The sequence below is a fragment of the Patagioenas fasciata genome, chromosome 21 (assembly GCF_037038585.1).
Source record: "Patagioenas fasciata isolate bPatFas1 chromosome 21, bPatFas1.hap1, whole genome shotgun sequence".
NCBI classification, from domain to species: domain Eukaryota; kingdom Metazoa; phylum Chordata; class Aves; order Columbiformes; family Columbidae; genus Patagioenas; species Patagioenas fasciata.
Window position 1 is genome coordinate 2015914 of NC_092540.1, and position 12881 is coordinate 2028794.

The following is a 12881-nucleotide window of genomic DNA, read 5'->3' on the forward strand; positions in this document are numbered from 1 at the left end:
GGTTTTGCTCCTTGTTTCCCCAGCACTGGATGGGGAAAGGTCCAGTGACCGCAGAAGGAGGATATTTGGTTCCACCGTGATACCAGGAAAAGCGCAGAGGAGGGAATGGGAGAGATGAGCTGGTTTTCCCTCTGGTGTTTTGCCTGGCAGGCACATCCCACGTGCCAAGGGACAACAATGTCCTCCAGGAACCCAGCGAGGAGACAAAACCCTCTTCTGCTCCATGCAAATCCCAACCCACACCCAGCACCGCGTGAGCTCCGATGCAAAACAAACAGGAGCATCGCGTGATCCTCCCGCCAGGTCCCCACCGCGTCCCCATCCTCAGCAGTCACCTGGGCAGGGGACGGGGACGTCACCGGGGTGTGCAAACAAGCACGAGCGGTTTCGGTTTCTCCTGCAGTAAAACTCTCGCAGCTTGGTTCCTGGCCAAAAGGAAACACAACGCTGGCACTGCGCTCACTGGCGTCGCTGGGCAGGGACTTAAGGGGACTGGGACTTAATGTGTTTCTTAGTCTTCATTACCCTGGGCTAAACTACATGGAGCCCCTGCCAGGTGCCCCCGCTCCCTGGGGCTTTTCAGCAGCTGGTGGTTCAGCAGCTCTGTCAAATGTTTCCTTAAAGGTTTTGCAAAGAGAGACGTCGACCTGCACGGGGAAGGGCTGTTTCCTCTTACCAGGGCTCTGCTTCCCCCTTATTTTTTAACTTAGCATTTTGAAAGGACTGAAAAGCTCAAGTCCTTCAGGAGAGCAGGTGCTGGGCCAACACAGGCTGTCAGTGGTGGCCCAGGGGGCTGCCGCCCCACGCATGGCGCTGATCGAGACTTGCGGGTTTGTTTGCCACCATCGTTCCCTTCAGCCCATTAGATTGTCCCACCTCTTGCAAGCCCCAAAAATCTTGTCCCCGTTGCCCCGGGCTGGGTCCAACCCTAGCAAGGGAGATGCTCCTGCTGGTGGCACCACGCTGAGCGCCGGGAATCCCTCTGGCCCCAAACTGCCTTAATCCATGGCCTGACTTAGGGGTCTGGGCAAAGCTGAGCTGGGAACATTCCCAGCGATTAGGATTTAATTGCTTTGACATTTCACATCTTCTTAGACCTCGTAGGTGAGACCCCAGCAGCTGTAAATCCCCTCGGCCCTCGAGGGACCGACAGCAAGGGCAGCTCGGGAACCAGCTTTACCCACTTCTTTGTGTCAGATCAAGCTACTTTGCATGATATATCCCCTTCTGCTGGAAAGAGAATGGCTATAAACTGTGAAAAATAGAAGCACCGCACTGTATATCTGCTGTAAAACTCCCTTTGTGCCACTTTACATCTGGCTTGAAAAGAGCAGCCCACAACAGCTGGAGCAAAGCAAACATTGTTCCATGTATAACATCTGTACACATCACCCATTAAAGGAGCCTGGCTGTCATTTAGGGATCAATTTATTTGAGTTTTAGGGTTATTTTTTTCCTGAACTGAACGCTGGGCTGAGAGCAGAAGCTACAAAATTACGTTGAACATTCACAGATATGTATAGAAAAGCAAGTAAATAAATACACATACACGAACACAAACAAACCACAAGGTTCAACACGTGCACTTGGTGAAAACTAAAACACAAACACAAGGCAATCTCTGAAATTTGGCCTGTGTGTGATTTATGGACTCTTTGCCCTCAGCCAGCTGGTTTGAAGCATTTCACGCTGCTGCGGCTGTCGCTGGGGTTTTCCTTAGGAGATTTTAAACCCACAGCTCAGAAAATCATCCCACATCCAGGTCACCAAGAGGGACGGTCCCCCCATCAGTGAATCTGCATCCTCGGGTTCCAGGCACCGCGGGCCCGTTGGAGCAGCCGCTGTCAGTCGGGGCTCTCGCAGTTGTCTGTGCTGAGCCGGTCTCTGTCCTGCAGAGACAGGAGAAAACATCCATCAGGTCCCTTCCCAACCTGAGCTGGTGCTGTTGGTCTCCTAGATGGGTTTAGGAGGAAATTCTCCCCGAGGAAGTGGCAGTTACACCAGGTTGCAGCAATGCTGTGCGCTACGGGGCATCTCCTGGCTGCATCTCTGCAGGCAAAGCAAGTCCTGCTCCTTGTGTGTGCATGGACCATGCTTGTGTTGCAGAAAGAAGCAGCCCAACAGCACAGGGCAAGATCCAGCACCCAGTCACACCCCCAGTATAAACCAGTATGACTGCTAACCACCTAGGTCAGCCAATCGCCCTAAAATTACACCACTTAGAATCATGGAACAGTTTGGGTTGGAGCGAACTTCCCAGCTCCCCCATCCCACCCCTGCCATGAGCAGGGACATCTTCACCAGCTCAGGTTGCTCAGAGCCCCGTCCAGCCTGGCCTGGGATGTCTCCAGGGATGGTTCATCCACCACCTCTCTGGGCAACCTGGGCCAGGCTCTCACCACCCTCAGGGCCAACAATTCCTTCCTCATGCCCTCACTCACTGCTGGAAGCTCAGCCACGCACTCAGTTCTCCTTACCTGGAGAATTTTGCTATAGGACAAGGGCGCAAACGAATCCTCCAGGTAGCGGGTGCCGAAGCCCATGATCCTGTTCACAGCCTGGCTACAGATCCCGGCCACCTTGGCGGTGAGATGCACCGTGAAGGCAAACTGGATCTCCTGGGGGTTGGCGTCAGGTCTGCTGGCCGTCATTTCCCTGTTGACATAGGCATCAGCCAGGTTCTTGAAGGAGCTGTAGGACATGTCTCGGAAGAACATCCGCAGCCGTGCATCCTCCTTCACCTGGTCAAGAAGCGGATACACACATTACAAGTGAATTACTCCATGTGTCATACTTGCGTTGATGCTTTCACTCTGAATGAGGATTGAATTTCAGGGAGGACAGACAGACAGCCACAATCACACCCCGTCGGGGAATTAAAAGATGCCATTTCCTTGATTTTACGGAGCGTTTCCCCACCCCAGGGGAATCAGTGGTGTTGCTGGTTTATAGCATCACAGAACTCAGCCCCAATTCCCTTGCTCCCGCCGCAGCTCTGCTCTCACCTGCTTGTCCAGCTCATCTCCGGCGCTCTGGAGCAGGGCGACGATTCTCCTGATGGCTTCATCTGCAGAGAGAGATCCCACGTCACCTCCAGCGCTTCCTCCAAGCCCCGCACCATGTAGCCCCCAGGAAAAATTCCCTCAGCAAAGTTTATCCATCTCCATCCCTCCAAAACCCATTTCAGCCGATTGCCATGTATCTTCTTATCCTTTAGCCAGGAAAAACATCCTCCTGCCTTTGAATTTCTCTCTTCCAACCCTAATGCTGAAAACCTCCCCGCAAAGGCTTCGTACGACTCTTTGGATCACACAACCCCTGGGGCAGGACTGAAGCGGGGTTTGGGTCCCATCCAGGCTATGCATGGGGGTAAGTCCCATGCATATATGTTTTCTATACGTGTCGGGGATGAAGGGCTCACCAGGGCGACACTCACCGACCCCATCGGCACCAGCGGGCCGCGGCGGCTCCGCGCAGCCCCGGGCTCTGCTCCCCTGGCCCTCGCTGCCCTGCACGATCAGCCCGATCTCTTCGGACACCCGTGCGTAGTAACCGTCGGGCTGCTCCACGTCTGCTGGGGAAAAACAAAACAAAACACATATTCGGAAGCGAGGGTTATTTTCTTTTTTGGCCATTAATTGAAAAGAAAAGCAGCCGCAGCAGTGACCGCGTCCCACCCCGGATTAGTGCGTGTCACTGGTGAACGATGGGGCTGCGCTCTCTGAACCACAACCGAGGGGCTGCGATTTGCCCTGAATCTGTAGAAGCTTTGCAGAAATGCTGTTTTTTGGGCAGGGGAAGGGCTGGGGTGGGGACGGGGGTGTCCCATGGGCTCTCCCCAGCATGCAACAGCAGCCGGCTGTCCGCACCCTTCCCCGCGGCAAATAAAAGCGGCTTAACATTGGCCCCAGAGTGGCTTAAAGTTTAATCTCAGCACTTGAATGCAGGTTTAAACTAAACCAGCACCACATCCCTCATTTGCCAGAGGGGGAAAACCTGTGTCTGCATGGTGCTGGGGGTCACTTGCTGTGCTCAGGAGTCAGAGCGATGACATGAGCTCAAAGCACCGGCAGATCAACCCTTCCCTGGGGCAGCAGGTTGAGATCAGAGTCCTCAAAACCTCCCCCACAGCCCAGAAAGCAGCAGGGGGGTGATGCTTGGGGTTAGGAACCAGCGCTAAGCACCGTTGCTTTCCCAAAAGGTGCCCAGCGGAGGTGCCGCTGGCACTGGGGTTGGGTTGGGGTGGTTGGGGCGGTTGGGGTGGTTGGGTGGTGGTCTCACCCGTGGCCGGCGCCTGCATCTGCCGCAGGGGGAGGCAGCTGGGCCGCTTGGCCCTGGCCCCGGCTGCCGCCTCTCCCCGCTCCTCCTCCATGTGCTTCTTGAAGGAGAAAACCCTCTTGCGGCTGGGTCTCCTCCTCGGGGCTCTGCCCAGCGGTGGGGATGTGCTCGCGTCCCCTCCAGGTCTTTTAGCCCCTTCTGGTTTGGAGTCGAGAGGAACTTTGGCATCTTTCTCCTTTGCTTTTGTCCCGGTGTTTTCCTTCTGCTCCTCATGGCTCTTCTTGAGGAGGAAATTAAATAAACTTTTGAACCAGGTGCGTTGGGTTTTGCCCTGGGAAGAGTTTTTTGTGCTTTTCCTTTCGGGTTCCAGCTCCTCTTTCGGGACCTCCCCAGGAGTTTTTCTCTCATCGTGCAGAGCCTCATCCAGGTCCGGTGCTTTGGGTCGCCCCTCCTGGTCCTGTTGGGGGCTGAGTTTGGCACAGGAATACTTGCAGAAGTCGCTTTTCGACCGCTGGAGCCCATCTGCCTTCTTCCCTCGGCCCCGGGCTCTCTCCCGGAGAGTCCTCTTGGTCGCCAGGGTGTTTTCGCAGCAGCTCAGCGAGCGCCTGACGTAGATCTCCAGCACTTTCTTGGCCCCTTGCCTGTCCAGAGAGAGGATCTTGCGCGACGGCTGCATCCCCGCATCCCACCGAGTCCTCACCTCAGCCGGAGCCTGCATGTTGCTGTGGAGGAAAACAGTGTTTTCAGCCTGGTTTTTGCTTTCCCCGGGATGCTGCAAGGTCAGGTTGGGCATGGTAGAAATCACCCCTACTTCGGCTAACGCTGGAACCCAAGGGTGCTTTGAGTGTCTGCGACTGTTTATGTTCCCGGTGAATGATCAACCCCTTTTATAGCTGTTATCTGAGTGCTGCTTATGCAGACTGCACACGCGGGGTTTTACGATGGGCTGTAGACGTCGCTAATTAAGGAAGTGAAACTATGGATGGGGAGAGACAAGCTGGGCACATCTGATGGGGAGAGCTGGGTATCAGCCAGCGGGCATCATCCAGACACCGTGATGCTGTGTCATAGAATTATAGAATAGTTTGGGTTGGAAGGGACCTTCAAAGCTCCTTCAGTCCAACACCTATTGCAATGTATCCCCGCGCTGTGCTCCACGCCAGGAGCACCATCCCCATGATGAATCTCACAACCCGGATTGTTTAATTTTCTCCCCTTGAAGTATTTATTGGCTGCTGAAAAAGGCCAGGCATTTCTAGCCCTTGGAGAAGCCAAGGGCAACACGGGCTCTTGTTAATACCCTCAGTCGCCACAATATTGGCTGAGCACCCTGCAGGAGTTCTCACCAGCTCAGAGCCCCTGGTCCTTTCCTGTTGCCTTTTTCCTCCACATATAGAAGCAAAATTAAACAGGAGATGTTACTACTGAAAAAACAGAGCGCCATGCCCGTGCCTCGTGCTGGTTCTGCTTCCAAAACCAACTTCACCCCTCAGAAAACCAGACCCAAACCAGACTTTCTCCACCACTGAACAGCACCTGGGAAGCCAACACCAAAATCTCAGCTGCACAAACGGCCCCGGAGCCACCCCAAACTGGCCTTTTTTGGGATCAAAAAGGCAACTTTCCTTCACCCAAACCAACACAAAATCCACTGAACCACCAAATAATGAATCGTTCTACCAAATGTAATCACAGCACAGCAACAACCCCCATCCTGCTTCAATTGACCCCGGCACATTGGCCAAAGAATTATCTAATTGCTCTTTTGGTATTTACCTTTCCATCAGTATCTCTGCCCTTCTGGATATGTCAAGACAACCTCCTCAGCCACAGCTTTAAGGACTATGAGCCTCCCCTGGGAGGTGCTGTTTTTATACCCGGGGCTGAGTTAATCCCTATTTTTAGCAGCCATTCAGGTAGGAGCGCGCCCAGCGCTTCCGCCTGGGATCCCCGCTATCGCCTCCCTCGTGGCGGAAAACCAGTGGGCGTGAGTTTCGCTGGGGGAGAAAACTATTTCCTTATGACAAACAGCAGAAAAAAAAACAACATAAAAATCACCTGTTACCTGGTGTAGGCGCTGCCCTGTGATAGCAGCTATCTAAGGCAGCTGTTTGCCCTTCACTTTGGTTTTTGTTTGGGTTTTTTGTCTGGTTGGGTTTTTAATGGCTGTGATGCCACGTATGGGCTCCTCTGGGTTGGTTTTGTAAGGAGAAGTCGTGATTTTCTCAGAAAAATGGGGTTTCAGTGCAGCAAGCACATCGCCCGCTCACATCCCTGGAGCTTCCAGGGAAGCGGATGTTGCAGCTGTTTTGGGACCCCAGATGCTCTGGGACACGGGGCTATCAGGGTGGCACCCAACCCGAGCACGGCTGGGCTGCCATGTCTCCAAAACCCACCCTGGGTGCTTCAAACAGCCCTTGCACCCCCCTAGAACACAAAACAGGACCAACTCCACGACTCGGATCCTTCACACCCACATGGCCCACGGGCAGAGCATCTCCCGGGGTCAAAACCTCAACATCCACAATCCGCCCCTGGGCCAGACAAATCTTCAGCCTTTCTTGTGGCACCAGGGATCCGTTTGGCCCCACAGGTGTCCCCATCAAGCCCTGGGCTTCCTGCACCTTCCCACCGGCTTCTGCCCACCATCCTCATGGCTATTTTGCCATCTGATGGCAATATTTCACATTGCACCTTGCAGGGCCGGGGTTGGATGCGGATGCATTTACACAGACTTTGGAAAACCCCTTGGCTGGTTGGAAAACACTTGAGCGGGGCTGCATTTTCTCTGGTTTTCAGCTGCAATTACGTGCTGCCCAGGTCCCTCCTAGATAAAAATGGTCTTTTCCTGATAACGGGTTCAGCTGGCAGTTCAAACTGCCAGGCTTATTTTCTGTTTCTATGAACTTTTCGTGCCATCATTTCCAATAATTAGGAGGGATCCAGTCCACTTCCCTCTGTTTCTCCTGAGCCTACACCGATGAATCAGAGTCTGGTATTGATTAGGAATCACCTGGCTTTGTTTTTCAGCATCCACATCTTCTGATCAATAATTAAACCACCCATCAGGAGCTCCCCGCTGCTAATGAGCGTCTGACCACGTCCTTTCATAAGCAGGTCGATTCCAGTGGGTGAGGAGTTTCACAATCAATTTTGTTTGCTTTTTTCTCTGCAACATCCATATAACAAAACCTGCACATCTACCCTGGCCATGGGGCGCAGTTTGGCCACCTCCAGTTTGGAGCCCTTGCACCACCCCTGTTCGTGGGGGATTTTCATGATTACACTGGGAATCAGCATTGACTTACGGCTTCTTTTGGGCTTTTCCTCTTTGTAGGAGCATTTCTAGACACACCCTGAAGATGGGATGCCCCAAGTGACCCAAATCTTGACCCAAGTTGTGACTTTGGGCCGTGGCAACGTCACGATGGCTGCGTGCTCTCCCTCCCACACACCCACACCAAACACCCCGGCACACGCAGCGGTTACTCGGCTGTTTACTGAAAGGGATGGGTCCTTGTTCCGGGAGAGCAGCAGATTTTCAGCTCTCTCACCTCTATTTACCGCAGGAAAAAGAGACACATCGCCCAGCAAGGACATGGAGGCTTCCTGGGAGCGTGGAAGGAGCTCATCATTGCAGCCCATCCTTGCAAATGTGCCCCTTGATTTTCACCCTCCAAGATTCGCGGCACGAGGAGGGTTGAGGGCGTTTGGCAGCTCCACAGGCGGGAGAGGAAATCCCCGTCCGAGCCCAGCGGGATCCTTACTCATTGCTGGAAGAAACAGAGGGCACCTGGCACGCTCCCTGCGGGCACGGGGCAAACGGGGGTCACCGACGGGCACCTGCTCCGACAACACAAACCACGTAGGCTGGAGAAGCGATGGGCTGCTCAGAGGTCTCCAGGGCTCTTCCCATGGCAAGAAAGCAGGTGGGATGTTGTGCTCGGAGAAGGTCAGGAAAATGCCCCCATGGGTGTGTATCCTGGGAGCGATGCAGGACCAGGGTGGGACGGTGGCCAAGGAAGGAGCTCTGTGTTCCCACCAAAGCTGTTCCTCAGGGCTGGGCAGGACTTAGTGACTATTCACCCCAAGAAAGATCTGGTTTTAGCCTTCTCTAGGGCAAAAAGCAGCCTTCGTAGAAAGAAGGGTGAGGACTGGATGCTTCATGACACCCTCCCAGTGTGGTGCACCCCCAGGCTGCATCTCAGCTGGGTGCTGGGTGACCCCCAGCCCTCTCCCAGCAGAGATTTTGGTCTCCTTTCCTAGCTAGGACCCCCCAAATGCTGTGACACGGTGAGGCTGTGCTCATTTACCCCACCAGAACTTCTCATTTACTTCTCCTCCGCCACTTGACTTGTTGAGCACTCACATTTTGCCGAGGAGCTGGTGATGTTTCTGGAAGTGAAACTTCTCAGCCCGTGTTTCCGGAGGTGTCGTACTGTTGATGTCCTTCCCACCAGCTGCTGCGTGTCCCACCACCATCTCTTGCCGGCTGCAGCCCACCAGCATCTCTACTTCATGGGTGCAAAAGAGTTTTGGAGGAGCAACACCAGTTATAGAGAGAGGGGCTGTGGGTTCAGGTTGGCAACAACCAATTTTGATTGAAACCTCAGTCACAAAACCCCTACCAAAGTTCTTCACAAGACTGACAGTTCCTGGACCCATTCACAGCATTTTTACCCCAAAAGCGGTGCCGATGCAGCTCTGACACAGCAGCTTGGGCTTGGGCAAGGGTCCAGGGCAAAGCCCTGAGGCAGGGGAATTTCTGGTGGTGCAAAGGCTGGGGTTAACTCACCTTTTCTTATCAGCTGTGAAACACGATGCTGCTTCACGACCTGGATCTGTGCGTGTCCACGTAGCTACAAATCACTGTGTTTGTTCTGCATCCACCCACCTGCTGAGCTGCTGGGACTGGCGCGTTCTGGTTTAGGGGTTGTGAGCTTGGGTCCCCACAGGAACTGGTTTTAAATGAGGAAAGCTTGGATTTCCCCGTTTCAGACCTTCAGCCACAAGACGTGGGATTTTTAACTGTACACAGCCACAGGGTTTTGTTTCTTTAATGAAATAGTGGATATTTTCATATTTAAAACAACACACACTCATTGTTCCTTCCAGGTCACTGACGGTACCTGGGGTTGCTGGGAGTCCTGCTTCAAACTCCAAGCAAATAATCCTGTCTCCGACGATGAGTATGCTCGTGTTCATCACCGGCTGTGTTTCCTTCCACATTATTTAGCCAGCTAATTACAAAAAGCATTACATTGCGGGGAAGGAGTTAAGACCCAGCTTAGGGCAGCCTGGAGCTCAGGCCAGGCCTGATCCAGGTAGATATTTCATCTGTTCACATCCTTAATCACGGGAGCAGCCCCACAGCAAGGTTAAAACGTACAGGGTATCTACGCTCTAGGTCCGCCTGGAATCGGGGAAATGGCTCAGATTCAGAGCAACACGTTCAGGCTCAGGACCACTGCTCTCTGCAAACACTTCGGCAGGGGTTTGACCGGGAGCACTGGGGTCCCCGCTCCGCACATCTTGCTGTGACAACGGAGACACCTTTACCAGCAAGTGCAAACCATGAAGGCAAGCATCAAAACGTACAGAGCGAAACCATCACATTCCCTCGCGGAGGAGAGAGGAGAAGCGAGCAGAAGTCCAGCTCACACGATCACCTGCGCTTTCAGAGCTGGGGGGCGATTTCTGGGTGTGTTTTGCTAATGGAGCCCCAGAGATTTCACAGCTTTGGCTCAGGACAGGATTTGAAATCCAAGATTAGCTTCGTGCCATCCGTCCAGGAGACGCAAGGGATGCCAGCGCTTCCCAGCGGAGCACAAATCTGCGATGTGCCAAAAATGCCACCTTCCGAGGTTTCCTACGGTGAAACATCCACTGGGTCTTCTTTCAAATCCTCATGGTCCTCGTTCTCCAGCTGCTCCAGTTTGCTGGATTTCTCATGGATGATCTCCCCAGGAGTCTTCAAAAACCTGCAGTACATTGTTTAATGGCTTTAAGCGTCCAAACGCAGCCCCACACAGGCTGTAAAAGCTGGAGCCCCTGCCCTCAGCAGCTGAGCTGCACAGGACTCATCGGCCCAGCACTAGCACCAGTCCAAACTGGTCCCAGAGAAGCAGCCAGCACTGAAAACAGGAGGCTCCCAACTTATTTCCACCCCTTCTTCTGTCCAGAGGTAAACTTCAGAGCCAGTGTCACTGGGGAACAGGAGGGACCTGGGACCAGCCCCCGATCTCCCTTATGGCACCAGAAAGCCACAGGACAGACCACATTCCCACACATTAACTCAACATACAGCAAAGATGCTGCAACTTCAGCTCAATCTGGACTATCAAGGACCCAGTGAGATGGAGCAGCTGCCAACATCTGGCTTCCCATGCCCCATCCGTGCTGTTTTCTGATCTGCTTCATCTCACCTGAACAACAGCTTCTGCCCCGGCTCCTTTTTGATAATGTTGAGTTTATAGTAATGTCTGAGTGCTCGTGACATCTTCTCATAGGTCATGTTCATTCGGTTCTGGAAGAAGAAAAGCGTTTGGGGGGACATGAGTAAAAGCAAGCGCCAACAGCTGGTTTGGGTCTGTCTGCGGCCGGGCCACACGTGGGACATTTGCGGTGGTTCTGGTGCATTGTAGGAACAATAAATTTGTTCTCAACTGCTTTTACCTTGTGGTTCCCCCAGAGCTGGGCAAGCCCGTTTGGGTTAATGACCCGGAACACTTTGGCTTCCTTGTCTTCCCACTTGATGTAGGGCTCGTAGCGGCTGTCAGAGAGGAGCTGGTACACGTAATCCCACAGCAACCTGCAGTCTGAGCGGTGGGGGAGAACAAAGAGTCACAGAGCCCCCATTAAGGCACCCGCGCCCCAGGGAGGATCAGCCAGCATCAGGACCGCACGTGTTAGCAACACTAATGAATGTAAGAAGAGCCCAGAGCTCACGTACACCACCTTTGTTGTTAGATCTCATAATCCTTGAGGGAACTACAGTTTTTCAGGTGTGGAAACTGAGGCAGGGAAGCAGACACTGATATGGGGAATAAATAGAAGGGAAACAGATGGGCAGACAGGACAAGGCACAATCTCATTTCCCCAGGGAATCAAGCTATAAATTAATATTTACCTGCAATTTTTCCATCCACTGGGGCTGTAGGAACGGAGCAGACGGCACCTGTGCTGCAGCTGCCCTCCGAGCTGTGATGGGAGAGGTTCAGCGGCTCCGCGTGGCTGTGGGACACGGGCTGTTCTGCACAAGCCAGGCAGGAGGAAAGAGAAACTGAGGCAGCTTCAGCACTACAGTCTGTTCCTGAAATACAAAATACCCCTATGGTGCAGCATGGCAGGTTCCAGATCTTCCGAAGCCCTGAAGCACATGGGGAGGGACAGCCCAGGCTGGTTGCCAGCCCAGGGACAGCCCAGCCACAGGAGACAAGTGCTGAACTGACTGAGCGTCACCCCCAGACGTGTACAACAGGACAGCCGGACGGACAGCTGCCGTTGTCCATCGTACCTTCCCCGGGGCTCCTGGCCTCTCCAAACGGTGAGCTGAGCAAAGGGCTGCACACCAGAGCTCTTCTTTGAGTCTTAATGTACTGGAGTATTTCATATAACACATCACCTGCCGGGAAGGGATGATTTTGTGTTACAGTAGAGACTAAGTTCATGTTTTTGCTTAGATTTCTGTGCTGCAGAGGAAGAGGTTAATCCCCATCCCAAGGCATTTGCAGTTCAGACGGACTAAAGGAGGAGGCTTGTCCTTGTCTCCAGCACCCAAGTGACCAGGCAGAGCTCAACCCTGGTCTGTTGGGACCCATCCAGCCCCGCTCAACAGAGCAAAGCTTCACTTGGATGATCCCCAGAAACCCGCTTGCACTGGGTCTAACCTGAGCTCGGAGCTCGGTATCTGAAGTCATCCTTGGTGAGGATACACAGGGCTTTGCCGTTCATTTCGAACCTGCTTTTGTCCGTCTGCCGAAGGGAAAACTCCTTCTCAGCCCACCGGAGCCAGTGGATCACGTCGTCCTTGCTCCACAGGGAGGGCTGGATTCCTGCAACCAGGGGCAGCCTCTGAAACCACCCAGACTTCAACTCCACAGCTGCTGAGAGGCAGAGCGGGATGCTGCTCTGCTCCATCACCAAACTTCCCCTCTATATTTAGCACTCACAGGTCAGAAATGCCCCAAAGTGAGAAAATGAACCCTTGACGACTGGTCCATCTTGTCCCCCTAACCTAGACAGCAGGGAATGGTCCCTCAGTGGGTCAACATGTCTGTACACACCATGTCCCACGCTGTGGAAACTCCATTTTTAATAAATACATTGATTTGCTCAACATCTACTCACTCAGCCTGCCTGGAAGCCTGAAGATCTCCCCCTCGCCGGTCGGTGCACGTCGGGTCTGGGACGGGGCGGGTAACGAAGCTGCGACAACGGGGCTGGAAGAGCCGTCTGCCACTTTACCCTGGGGAAACGAGATCAGACGTGTTGGGGGGGAAAACTCCCAGCTTTGGTGTTGCCTTCGCCTTGGAGACACCTCCATCATGGTAAATGCCGCTCGTGGAGCTTCTAACTGGTTCCGTGTGCCATCTGCAGCTCTT

At 53.6% G+C, this 12881-nt stretch overlaps 2 protein-coding genes across 2 annotated transcripts; both read right to left on the minus strand.

The window, feature by feature from the left end:
* Nucleotides 1-1410: 1410 nt before the first annotated feature.
* LOC136111028 (uncharacterized) lies at nucleotides 1411-5121 on the minus strand. Its single transcript, XM_065854848.2, has 5 exons — nucleotides 4282-5121; nucleotides 3437-3571; nucleotides 3006-3067; nucleotides 2478-2741; nucleotides 1411-1889 (listed from the first exon to the last, which is right to left on the minus strand). Exons 1-5 carry the CDS (start codon nucleotides 5069-5071, stop codon nucleotides 1845-1847), a joined length of 1296 nt encoding a protein of 431 aa, XP_065710920.1. The 5' UTR covers nucleotides 5072-5121; the 3' UTR covers nucleotides 1411-1844.
* A 4198-nt stretch (nucleotides 5122-9319) lies between these two features.
* On the minus strand, nucleotides 9320-12380 carry ETV7 (ETS variant transcription factor 7). Its single transcript, XM_065854849.2, has 6 exons — nucleotides 12168-12380; nucleotides 11795-11902; nucleotides 11408-11590; nucleotides 10954-11096; nucleotides 10704-10804; nucleotides 9320-10259 (listed from the first exon to the last, which is right to left on the minus strand). Exons 1-6 carry the CDS (start codon nucleotides 12229-12231, stop codon nucleotides 10148-10150), a joined length of 711 nt encoding a protein of 236 aa, XP_065710921.2. The 5' UTR covers nucleotides 12232-12380; the 3' UTR covers nucleotides 9320-10147.
* Between the last annotated feature and the right edge of the window lie 501 nt (nucleotides 12381-12881).

Coding starts and splice junctions, on each gene's coding strand:
- LOC136111028 (XM_065854848.2), bottom strand. CDS start 5,071: ATGCCCAACCTGACCTTGCAGCATCCCGGGGAAAGCAAAAACCAGGCT. Junction 2,742..3,005: donor GAGATGAGCTGGACAAGCAG/GTGAGAGCAGAG, acceptor CTTCTTGACCAG/GTGAAGGAGGATGCACGGCT. Junction 1,890..2,477: donor CCTATAGCAAAATTCTCCAG/GTAAGGAGAACT, acceptor CTGTCTCTGCAG/GACAGAGACCGGCTCAGCAC.
- ETV7 (XM_065854849.2), bottom strand. CDS start 12,231: ATGAACGGCAAAGCCCTGTGTATCCTCACCAAGGATGACTTCAGATAC. Junction 10,805..10,953: donor AGCTCTGGGGGAACCACAAG/GTAAAAGCAGTT, acceptor TTCTTCTTCCAG/AACCGAATGAACATGACCTA. Junction 10,260..10,703: donor GGGCAGAAGCTGTTGTTCAG/GTGAGATGAAGC, acceptor AATGTACTGCAG/GTTTTTGAAGACTCCTGGGG.